Raw genomic sequence first — 12,274 nt, 5'->3', positions numbered from 1 at the left:
AGTGAAAGATGAACAACAACAAAAGAGCCCATTTCTTCAAAAGACTCAATCGAATTTGGCAGAATCTAGAGAGCTGGAAACAGCCTGTATCTTTTTAAAAAATACAATAAATAAGTAAACAAACAAACAACCTAAATCTTCATAATTTAAAGTTTTCTCCATGAAGCAGAATAACAAAATCAAGATCATATTGAGCAGCTACTGCTGACTACTGAGGCTGAGGTTTAGTAAGCAAAGTGTAATTCTTTAGCTCGTGCTCCAAGTTTTATATCATTTTAACATTTAATAATTATCTTCAGACTCACTGAAATGCTTTTCTAATAAAGATTTACATATATGTTATGTGGAAATGTGTGTTAGTTTTACTTTAACTCAGTGAATCATGTAGAAACCAGTGTACAAAAATAAGGCAGGAAATTTCTCTTGAAGACTGGAAGTCCACATGTAGCTTTTTACAACCTCAGTTTCCCAATCTCAAAAAAGAAATATATATATGTATATATATACATATATACATATACATATACATATACATATACATATACATATATATATATGTATATATATATATATATATATATATATATATATATATATATATACACACACACACACACATATATATATGTTATCAACACCAGCCCTTCCTAACTCTTGGACTGTTGAGGTTATAGTTGGATATGTAGACTGTAAACACTAAATAAAACTACTCTGGTAAATTTTAGTCCTACCATCTTCTGGCAGATGCCTGAATTGCAGGGAAATAAAAGTGCCTGGAACATGCCTCATCAGTATATCTGACCTACCCAGGGGAAGCAGACAGGCCCCTCTCCCCTTCCATTGGTAGTTCCTAGAGGACAGGGACCCTGTCTGCCTCTGACTTTCCTCCCACCCCTCCAGAGCCACGTACATCGCACCAGCAGGTTGACGGTCTTCTTGGCGGGGTTGCCCACATTGTTGGTGGCTGTGCAGTTGTAGTAGCCAGAGTCCGGGGCCTGCACTGAAGGGATGCTGAGAGTGCCACTCTGGGCCAGAGCGCCCAGGGGAAGCGGGCCTGGCCCATGGGACCACTGCAGCTGGGGTAGGGGATCACCGCCTGTCAGCAGACACTGCACCGTCACATTCTCCCCAGGGTTTACCACCAGAGTTTCGTTCACAGACAGCTTCAGGGCTGGTGGGGCTAAGAGGACAAGGAGGTGGGGTCTTAGGATATCATGAGGCAGGGCTGCATGTGAGGGATATAGGGAGCTAGGGAAGCCATGGGGCTGGGAAAGGCCTGGAGGGAGATGAAAGGGCAGAAAGCAGGAAGCAGGCAGAGGGGAGGAGGGGATGCACTAGTGCAGATGTGCCTAGAGGCCTGTGTGGAGTGAGGCACTGTCTCCTGGTGGGGAGTCAGCTCAGGTGGGCAAGGGGATGGGCGGGAAAGTGCCTGTACCCGTGGTGTTGGTGAGCCGGAAGGTGATGGCCTTGTCCGGGATGCCACACACGTTGCGTACAGACACCTGGCAGGTGTAGCTGGCGTAGTCTTGGGGCCGAAGGTTCTTCAGTTTCAGGACCTTGGTCTCCCCCTGGGCAACAGCGAACCACTGCTGTGAGGAGTCTGTGTGGGTCTCCAGGGGTCCTTCACACATTTACCCAGCACCAGAGGCTTAAGCAAATTATTATTCTAGTTCCTATCTTTCTCAACCTCCACACCATTTGTCCCCAGGGAGCCTGAGCCTCAGCAGATGCTGTATTCTCCATACCCTGGGCTTCTCTGGGCCTGAGGTAGCCCTGGCCAGGGCCAGGCCTCAGTTTCTCCACTTTGGGAAATGGAGGGCACCCTGCTCTGTCTTACAGCCATACCAACATGGAACTGGCTCCAAAGGCCATGGCTACAAGTGACACTCTGACAGCCACCTAGGAAAGCCACTTCCGAAAGCCCTCCCTGGTAGCATGGCTTCATCACCACTTCCTGGGATCACAGGGGGCCTATGGGAAGTGGAGTCACCTCTCTGCCTCCAATTCTTGCTGTGTCTGCCCATGGTTCCAAATACTCTGCCAGCCAGCGGTGGGCAGGGATGACTTGCCTGCCTCTAGGGGGCGCCTTTCCTAACCGGCAATGTTCCCAAAGGACATGTTGCCTTGGGGACTCTCCCGTCCCTATCACTGTTCCCTGAGCTTTCTGTTCCGATTTTGTCTGCCCCAGGTTGTCTGAAGCCAAATCAGAATGTATGCTTCTGCCATCAGAACAGAGTTGTTGAAGTCAGGGCAGCCCCAAGAAATCCAGATGGTGAGGCCTCAGCCCCCATGCCCCATCCCCTTGTTGGGTACAAGAGGAAGACTTAGGGTGAATCACGAGGAGACCAGGCCAGCTACCACCCGTCCTGACCTGGGTGTAGAGGGGCTCGTAGATGTCAACTCCATTGTCCTGGCTGTGGGACAGGGTGTCAGAGCCCCGCTTCCAGATGAAGCGAGCAGGCGGGTTGGAGTTGACAGTACAGCGCAGGAACACCGTCTTCTCCTGGTAGAAGTTGCCGCGAACGTCACTCACTGTCTGGTGCACTGTCAGCACCGGCTCGTCCAAGTCTGCAAGGGCACAGCCCCAGTGGAGTCAGGACTGGGTGACCCCAATGTGGGGACTTGGGCTCCTGGCAGGGAAAGCCGAGCCACCCTCAAGGATGTGTCCAGGGAGCCAGATGCTCTCCCAGCCCTGCAAGCTTGACCAACCTTTAGAGCCAGGGGACTGGACTTAATGACTTCCCAGCTGTCCCTCCCCGGGGACCTGCATGGGGTTGTCTGTCTTCACCCTCCCATCATGGGGTGGAGGAAGCAACTGTAGACTGGAAATCGGGAAACCCTGGTTCAAATCCCAAGCTAGCTATTAATTTGTAGTGTGACCTGCCTAAGTCCCTTCTCTGCCTGTTTCCTCATTGGTAAATTGGACTAGATTGGTGGTTCTTGCCCTTGTTTGCACAATAGAATCATACGGAGATTTTCTTTTTAATATTGATGCCTGGCAATGCTCATTAATGGTGTCAGGAATTGGAACAGTGATTGCCTCTAAGGAGATTATTGACTGGGAGGGGTCATGAGGAAACTTTCTAGGGTCCTGGAAATTCTCTTGAACTGGAAGGTGCTTACACATACATATACATATGTAAGAATTCATTAAACTGTACATTTAAGATCAGCGCACTCTATTGGATGTAGGTTAATCCTCAATTTTAAAAGAAAAAGTTTAAGAAAAAAATTCCAATGTCGGAACCAAGCCCCCAATTAATTCCATCAGAATCTCTAGAATTAGGACCCAGGCTCCACTACTTTTAAAAAAGATCCCCTAGAGATTCTAATGTGCAGCCAGGGTTGTGAACCAAAGGCTTTAATATTCCACATTCTATCATTCTACAGCGGATGGCCCAACATCCCATCATTGTGTCCTGCTTCCACAGCCCACTTGGATAGAAGCCATTACCAAGGCCGTGGGCAGAGGTGGGGCATTGGTGAAGTCCAGTTCATGCCTGCCAGCCCTTTCTAGCACCAATAACTAGAGAAATGACCCTCAGCCCCAGGGTTTGGCAGGCCCCTGGGTGACTGATGGGGTACAGAAGAGAGGATCTGGGGTGCCATTGCTCGCCACTCTATCAGGTCCCACTTGGGAGGCATGGGGCATATTTAATGGTTAGATTCATTAAGATGGTACCAGACAGGCCCTTGGGCCTGGCCCCACAGCTTCTGGATACCTGGGTCAGCCTAGATGGACACAGAGGCAGGTGGCAAGCAGGGAGATGGTATCTTGGGGTTAAGGGGATACCCATGGTGGCAGGTGGGGGGGGGGGGGCTTTCCATTCAAGCAGTAGGAAGGACTGAGGGATGCTTGGTCCTGCATGTGGTCAGGCAGGAAAGTTTCAGAGCTTTCCCAGGACAAAAGTCCTGGGAAAGTCCACCCATATCCACGCGGATGGACTTGATAGCGGGCACGCCCACACCATTCTCAGGCATGAGGTACTGTGGGAAGGGCACTGGACCACAGTGAAGAGACTTATGCCTGTGAACAAGTCAGGAGTCCTTGGTACCCCTCAGTTTCTTCATCTGTGGAATGTGTGCAACCTGTCCTGTCCTCCGTGACTACTTTACAGGGAGGTTACAAGGTTCATATGGGATTACAGATAGGAATGTGTGAGTGGTATGGGGTAGTACACATCGGAGGAACAGCAGAGATGCCCCTCTATAGCACGGGAGAGAGAAAGTCTCTGTTCTCCACGAAGGTGCCTCTTCTCCACCGCACCCCACCCCCACTCCTCCTGAGGGGCACCCCACTTCCCAGCCTGAGCCCGGGAGCCGGACAGGGAGGGAACCGGACAGGGAGGACGCCGACTCACACTGCACATCCACGCGGATGGACTTGATGGCGGGCACGCCCACACCATTCTCAGCCTTGCAGTAGTAGCGGCCGCCCTGTGTGCGCGCAATGCGCTCAATGCGCAGCGTCTCGTTGAACACCGATGTCTCCTGGAACTTGTCAGATGCGCTGCCTGCTGTCTTGGTCCACCGCACCTGGGTCCGGCCATTGGGGGATGGAGGGCGGCAGAGTCAGAGGCCGCCGTGGGGTGGGGGGCCTCCGGACTGAATGCTCTGCAGTGTGCCTCCCCTCCAACCCCATGGTTTTTCACAAGCGTACTTGGGACATACAGGCCTATGAAACTAACTCAAACAGACTTGTAGGAATGCACAGGAGGAGTAAGATGCCTCAGCGAAGAGACTGGGAATAGGGAGTCAGATGGATGAGGTTTTAAAGAAAGCGGTATAGTGCAGTGTTTAAGAGCATGGATTTGTGGACAAGTTACCCAAGATTTCCTGCCTTCCTTTCCTCGTCTATAAAATGGAGAATATTAACTCTCCTCCTAGGGTTACTGGGAGGATTAAATTGACGTATATTTAGTGCCTGGAAGACTAAGGTTACTCATCTCTTGGCTTCAGATTTCTCATCCGTGCAAGAGGTCTCCTGTAGCCAGCCTCTAAGATGGCCCCAAATGATGCCCGCCTCCTGGTTGGTATTCACACCTTACTGTAGTCCCCTCCCACTTTGTACCGGGGATGGTCTGTGTGACCAATAGAATGTGGCAGGAGTGATGGTATGTCACTTCCAAAGTCAGGTGATAAAAGTCTATGATTTCCATCTTGGTTGCTTTCTCCCGTCACTTGCTCTGGAGAAAGCCAGCTGCCATGTCATGGGAAGCCCTAATGGATAGGTCCACAGAGGAGGAAGGGAAGTCTCGGTCAACAGCCATGAAAGTTAGCTTGGAAGGGGATCATCCAGCCCCAGTCAGTCTTCAAATGACTACAGACTTGTGAGAGACCCTGAGCCAGAACCAGCCAGCTCAGCCACTCAGGGATTCCTGTCCCACAGGAGCCAGGAGATAATAGGTGTTTGTTGTTTTAAGTCCCTAAGTTATGGAGTATTTGTTATGCAGCAATAGACAACTATAACTATTACATAGAGTAATACCCACTTTTCAGAATCATTGTGAGGTTTAGAAACAAAGTATGTAAGGAACCTAAGTGTGGTGCCTGGTATATATTAGTCACTCAATAAATGTCTACCCTGTTTCCCCGACAGTAAGACCTAGCCAGACAATTAGCTCTAAAGCGTCTTTTGGAGCAAAAATTAATATAAGACCTGGTATTATATTATATTATATTATATTATATTATATTATATTATATTATAGACTGGGTCTTATATTATAGTAAAATAAGACTGGGTCTTATATTAATTTTTGCTCCAAAAGATGTATTAGAGCTGATTGTCCGGCTAGGTCTTATTTTCGGGAAATACGGTATATTTATTAACATTGTCTTAGATTATGAGACACTATCAAGGACCACACAAGAAACTGGAGCTACTATTCAAAGTACCAGAGGTTTAAGAAAAACTGATCAGTTCTAGGTTACTTCGTCCTAAGGACTGGAGTATGGGGTAGGGAAACTTCCATGTTAAAGTTGAGTAGGATTGCTCATTACTGAGACAGGGCAAGGGCCCTGATCCTGGTGAATAGGTCAGACTATAAGTCATAAAAACAACAGGCAGGAAGAAATAGGTGAAAGGGCAACCTTCTCATGCAGGGAGGGGCCACTGCAGGCCATAAGATTTCTAAACTTATCCTTTCGCCACCCTCAACACTACCCTGAAGGACCTAGAGGTTATAAAACTTGGGGAAGGCTACAGGTAGTTTCAGGCAATTGATACTTAGAACAAAGGGTGCTTTGGAGGGAAACAAGGCCATGAAAACATTTTTTTTTTTGTACTTGACTTTTGTGATTTTAATATGATTTGTCTAGATGGGGTTTATTTACATACTGCTTAAGACAGAGTTTGCTGTATCCATCTAAGGGTTCATACCTTTCTTCAATTCTACAAAATTCTCAGCCTTTGTCTCTTTAAATATTGCTTCTTCACAGTTTTCTCTAATCTCTTCTTCTAGAATGCCCAAGTTTATAGCTAAGTTGTAGCTTCTCATTCTATCCTCCTTGTCTCCCAAGTTCCTTTTCACACTTCCCTCTCTTTGTCCTCTCCAAACTGCATTATGGCTGATTTCCTCAAATCTATCATCCAATTCATTAATTTTCTCTTTAGCTATCTCTATGGTATCAAGGCCAAGTTTTACAAAAGACTATTTTTTTCCCCCTAGAATTTCTATTTGCTTTTTTCCATATCTAACTGATCAGGTTTTATAATCTCCTGTCGTATAGATTCTATTCCTTCCATGATCTCTTTAAACATTTTAAACATACTTATTTAAAGATCCTTTCAAATTGTGCTATGATATCTGTTTCCTCAGATATTAATTGTTCAATTATTTGGGTCTATGGATTAGCATTCCTGGCACTGTATTTTTAAGTGGGTTTAAAATTTTTACTTCACAGGCTTGTAATTGTAATCAGTGGGAATTCTCTTCCACAGAAGTCCCACTTGGTCCCTGACAGGCCTGTCTGTGGTGTAGTTTTATGGCTGCCTATGTTCCAAATACATGGCTTCACAGGTTCCAACCAGGTTTTATGTTAGTTTCTCAGCTTAGGGTTTCCTCACCACTTGGATAGTACAAGACACAGACAGGCTTAGGGGCATGCTCTCTTGTGGGTGACTCTGTTTGCACCCATACTCTGGGTAGCAGAGAGTCTGCTCCCTACTGTGACTCTGAGCTGTGAGACAGTGGTCTTCTGGTCCACTCTTGTCAAGCTTCCCGCTTTAGATAGAGAGTCCATTTCCAGCTCCTAGCCATGGATGGCCCTGTGGCCTCACCTCATATACCCTCCGCGTGTGCATTAATACTACTACCCTGGTGGTAAGTATACAGTCCTGGTAAGTATACAGTCCAAATGCCTCTGAGATGCTGCTGCTCCCCTATGAGACTGGGTGCTCCATGGCAACAGGAACTGTAGCCGTATCCTCGGGCCCCATTACAGTGCTTGGCATATAGCAAGTACTCAACAAACACTTGTAATAAAATGAGGGCAAAGGGAGCTGGGAGGCATTTCAAGAGAAGTGAGCAGCAATAGTTAAAGCAGGAATGAACAGAGTGTACTTGGGCATGTCCGACTGGAGCCCAGGGTGGGAGGAAGATGGCAGTGGGAGATCAGACAGGGAAGGCAGGTGAGGGTAGATTGTGGGAGGCCTTCAGTTCCACCGGAGCCTGAACTAGGTCTGGTAGTTAACGGGGAGCCATCGAAGGTTTTGGAGCAGGGGAGAGATATGATGCAGCAGGTTGGAGGCTGAGGATTCTGGGAGCATGGCGCAGGCGTGGATTGGAAGCAGAGATTTGGGAGAATAGGCCAGTTAGCATCTACTGCAGTGGTCCAAGAAACAGGGCTGAAGGTCTGACCTAGAGGGGTAATGAGGAATAGAGAGGAGGAGACCCCACAAGAGACATAAAAATGAAAGTCCTCACAGGCTGGCTAGATGGGAGAAATGAGATGGGATAAAGTTAAATATAAGCCCAGGAAAAACCATGAAACCACAGATGGAAATGGAAAAACGGAAGCATGCACATACAGCCACCGCTACAGATGACTCATATGTGTGATGTGCAAGGCGACACACACAGACAGCAGGTGCAGCCTTAGCTGCCTCCCTGGCCTTAGGGAGAACCACCCCTAATAGTCACACCTGACACAAACACCAACCTGAAGACTGGCAGCATTGATTTCACTTCTAAACAAACCTTTGAGAAGGAGCAAGCAGCGATCACAGTTTCAGGTTGAAAGAGTCTTTAGGGGTTTCCTGGTCCATCTGCTTGTCTCAAGGCCAAACCTACTAAAGCCATCCCTGTTCCCAAAATTATCCCCAGAAAAGGATTTCGCACTTCACTCTCTTTCCTAGGATCCAATCGAAACCTTTTCTGCTGCTCTTAAAGGTCACAGCAGCTCACCAGCAAATTCCACCCATCCCCCAGCCCACTGCTTCCTACCTCCTCCCATCGGCTCTCAGTGACAACTGGCCAACACTTCCTGCCTGAACCACACTGTTGGTCTGGGACAAAAGTCACCTGGCATTTCCAGATACTCTGCATCTGTTGCTTTCTAATTGCTTTGAGTCTTTTCACCACAAGAGTGTAGGGCTTGCCTACCGGAAGACTCCTAAAGTAGAGATTATATTCGATGTTGTTGGGAATTCCTGGAGCCCCCAACCCAAAGATGGGTACACTGGGCGGAAGTGTGCTAAGCTATGGTTCTGGATTCAAATTCTGCCTCCTCACTCACAAGGACTGTGTGATGTTGGGAGCTTACTTAACCTCCCTGAACCTCAATTTCCTCAGCTGTAAAATGGGGGTTCTAATGCTTTCCTCACAGCATGGTTGTGAGGAGCCAGAGAAAGCACTGGAAAAAGCACCTAGCCTAGTGTTTGGCACACAGTCCACCCTCAAACAGTGGCTGAAGGTACATATGAGGCTGTGTTTGCTCAACAGATACCAGGAATAGAGTGGAATTAAGTAACCAACATTCAGTTTTTCCCCTTGGCCATCAAAGTTTTCAGGGGACTAAGCCCACAACCTCTAGCCCAGGGGTGTCCAAACTTTTTTCAACGTTTTTCACCAAGGGCCATATGCAGTAAAATACACAAACAGCCCGGCCACTCACTCGAGGTGAAGTACGTATTGTCTCACCTGGTTTATTTAAGTAAACTAAATATATTTTTGGAATTTGCTGCAGGCCAATTAAAAATGGATTGCGGGCCGCAGTTGGCCCGCGGGCCGCAGTTTGGACACCCCTGCTCTAGCCCTTCCCCACTGAGTTAATTTTCCAGTTATTTGCTCAGCCTCAGTCTCCTGCCTTCTGTTTATTTGCTGCTGTGTACCTCTCGTCCCCAGCTCCTACTGCCTCTTCTCAAGCTCTGATCCCAGAGTAGGGGTGGGAGGGAGGGGGTGAGGGCAGGAGGGGCCTGTGCAGGCTGGATGGGGGCTTACCTGGGGCCGAGGGTGCCCGGTGACAAGGCACTGCAGCACAAGGGTGTCCCCCTCCCGGATGGTGTAGACACGCTCGCTGATGTTGTCCTCTTTCACCACACACGCCTGGCCCGCGTGCACTATCTGGGCCTGGGCTGGAGCTGGCAAAGTAGGGGGGGAGGTTTAGACAAGACGCACCAGGGCTAGAGGGGGCCTGAGGCTCCCTTCTGAGTATGTGGGGGGGGGAGGGTCAGCCTGGACCTCCCCAGGCCATCTTCAAAAACCTGACCCCATTGAGCTCAGGCAAGAATCTTCCCAGAGTGCCCAGACCAGAACCAAAGGGGCCAGGAACTCAGGAAAGGGGCAATTCCTCCCCATCCCAACCCCCTTGCAGGAGATCTGTGCTCTTGAATGAGCTGATCAGGGCGAGGGGCTTTGTAATCGGTACAGACTGGGTATCACTCAGTGAGCATCACGGTCTTAGCAGCCCCCGTCCTGCAGCTGCTAGTACTCCACCCGGTCCCTGCATCGGGCTGGTGCATCCATCCTCATCTGCTCTGTGTGACAGCTGCTATGTGCACACAGCTCACCTTCCCCAGGGAATGGCCCTCAGACAGTGGGAACCACCTGGGGCAGAAATGCCCAGGAGGCCACCTACTTCCCCAATATACACACACACTCCCAATGACTGGCCAACATGAGTGCAAAGGCCCAGCCCTCTTGCCTCAAGATGGGATGACTGGTGCTATTCACGCTCCAGAGCCCCCACCCCTTACCCCGGGGAACAGGCTGAGGCTAAGTCAGCTTAACCACAGTTTTGCCCAGATGCTTCCCTCATCCCCTTAGTTTCTCCTGAGATCATTTTCTCAGCAAATCACCTGCCTGAACTGTGCCCACCCCTAAGCATCCCAAGCTCTGCTTTAGCCTAACCTAAGATTCCCCCCATCCCTACAGACTACATATTCCCCTCAACCAAAGGCCTGTTAATTTTCCCTCATTGCTCCCTGAGCCTGTGCCAGCCTCTTCTCCAAGGATCAGAAGTTCTCACAAGGGACCCGGAAGCTCTCAAGAGACTGGCTCCTCCCTGACCTGTCTCACACTGCCCAGGGCTGGGGGAACCCAAAGGGGAAATGGCTGAGCTGTAAAAGTTCACAGCCCCTCCCTCAGTGTCAAGCCCCATTGTCCTAGAGGCAAACCAGCCCCCAGCCCACCAATGCTTGGGTTCTGGGTGGGAGGGCAAGGCCCTCAAGTTCACACCTGTCTGCTCACAGCTGACTAGAGAGAGTGGAGGTGGGAGAGCTGATCCAGGACACAAGGGACACAGGGAGTGAACACCGAGTCCTTGTCCTAAGGAGGTGCACTGAGGTGAGATAAAACCCGTACATAAAATATGTAACTTCCTCCAGGAAGTGTCCCATGATTAACCTGCACCCTCCCTCCTTCTGTGTCCATCACTCCCCCAGCACAACAACAAAGCATCAATCTGTGTGTCTATCAAATTCAGGGTTCTTGCCTTTCTGCCTGCCAGACTGTGAACTTCATCTCGGTATCCCCAACACTAAGGCCTTAACTACCGCGGGCGCTCAGTGGATGTGGAATGGATGAATTGACAAGACTATCCCATAGTAACGTTGCTAAGCATTATGAGAGGTCCAGAGTCCCTAGGAGGTCAGAAGACAGAAACACCACCATCCGCTGGAGGCAGAATCACAGGTGGCTCTATGGAAGAGGCAGATTTTGAACCACGTCTCAGAGAACGGGCCTTCCTGCCAGTTGCAGGGGCAGAATCCTACATTATCTATTATGGATTACTGGCGGAAAGCCACCAGCGATCACTGGGCCTTTGTTTTCTCACCTCTAACATGGAGAGAACGCCACCAACCCTGAGAACACACAAGGGTGGATGGGACAATCACACCAGGTAAATGAGAAGCGCTTAGAACTCTAATGTGTTCCATAGGTGCCACAAGCAGCGCCTTAATGGACTCTCTCCGAGCAACACTGACGGGACAGACACGAACCAGTTACAGAGGGGGTTACACAGAGGCAGCCTGGTGCTGGATGAGAAGCTTGTGGGGCAACAAGTGGGCCACAGGTCACGTGACACAGGCCCTGTTTAACCACAAGAGTCTCTCTAAACCGCAAGATTCTGTCAACAGTGGCACCTGCCACCAACCCAGGTTCTGAGTGTCCAGGTGTTCATCCTGCCTGCCCGGCTGCCACACAGGAACGAACCTAGACCAGCTGTCAGGAGACAAGCTGAGTGACCTCCCTGCGCCCCAGCTTCCCCACCTATAGGAGGGGAGTGGATAAGATGACCTCTAAGGTCTTTTCGACTCATACTTTCAACGATTTATGTAATCAGTCCCTAAGTAAGATGCACCCTAGAATCTGGGGAATGGGTCTGACATGGTGCCCCCTGCAATGAAAATGCATGAACACTACCATAACACGGAAGAGATAGCCATCTGTGGCCAGCGTCCCCCGGAAATCTCATCAGGAAACAACCCACCAATGCATGATGTGTAAGCCAGTCGCTGATAAGACCAGGAGGCCATATGGATATCTACAAGAGGCCTGTGGTACTTCTCCACAAGGAAGGCATTGATTTCACAGGCTCCAATGGAAGACAAGCTATCATCTTGGACACTGTGGCTTACCCATAGCCAGGCAGTGCTGCCATGACAAAAGCTTTGGTGACTCAGAAGGAATACTGAGAAAGAGCTGGAGCGCTAACCTTTCTCAGGGCCCAGCCAGCACAAGCCAGAAAAGATGAGGCCCTCCCACAGACACGAGGCCCCTTGCCATCTGACAGGTGTGTTTCCTCACTGGAGATGGGGCGGTGAATGGGC

The 12,274-nt window shown here is 49.4% G+C and overlaps 1 protein-coding gene across 1 annotated transcript in view; it reads right to left on the bottom strand.

Moving 5' to 3' along the window:
* The window catches only part of MDGA1 (MAM domain containing glycosylphosphatidylinositol anchor 1), a 54,877-nt gene that overhangs the window by 16,205 nt on the left and 26,398 nt on the right, over positions 1–12,274 (bottom strand). Inside the window, exons 2-6 of the mRNA XM_019753939.3 lie at positions 9,444–9,583; positions 4,362–4,536; positions 2,372–2,568; positions 1,436–1,568; positions 911–1,180 (exon numbers count right to left, since the gene is read on the bottom strand). Coding sequence (XP_019609498.1) covers positions 911–1,180; positions 1,436–1,568; positions 2,372–2,568; positions 4,362–4,536; positions 9,444–9,583 — 915 coding nt within the window. The remainder of the gene's footprint in view (positions 1–910; positions 1,181–1,435; positions 1,569–2,371; positions 2,569–4,361; positions 4,537–9,443; positions 9,584–12,274) is intronic.

This window comes from Rhinolophus sinicus, chromosome 2, assembly GCF_057876585.1.
Source record: "Rhinolophus sinicus isolate RSI-liver-muscle chromosome 2, RSI-T2T, whole genome shotgun sequence".
Lineage (NCBI taxonomy): Eukaryota > Metazoa > Chordata > Mammalia > Chiroptera > Rhinolophidae > Rhinolophus > Rhinolophus sinicus.
The sequence above is the reverse complement of the archived record's forward strand: the minus strand, read 5'-3'. Positions and strand labels throughout refer to the sequence as shown.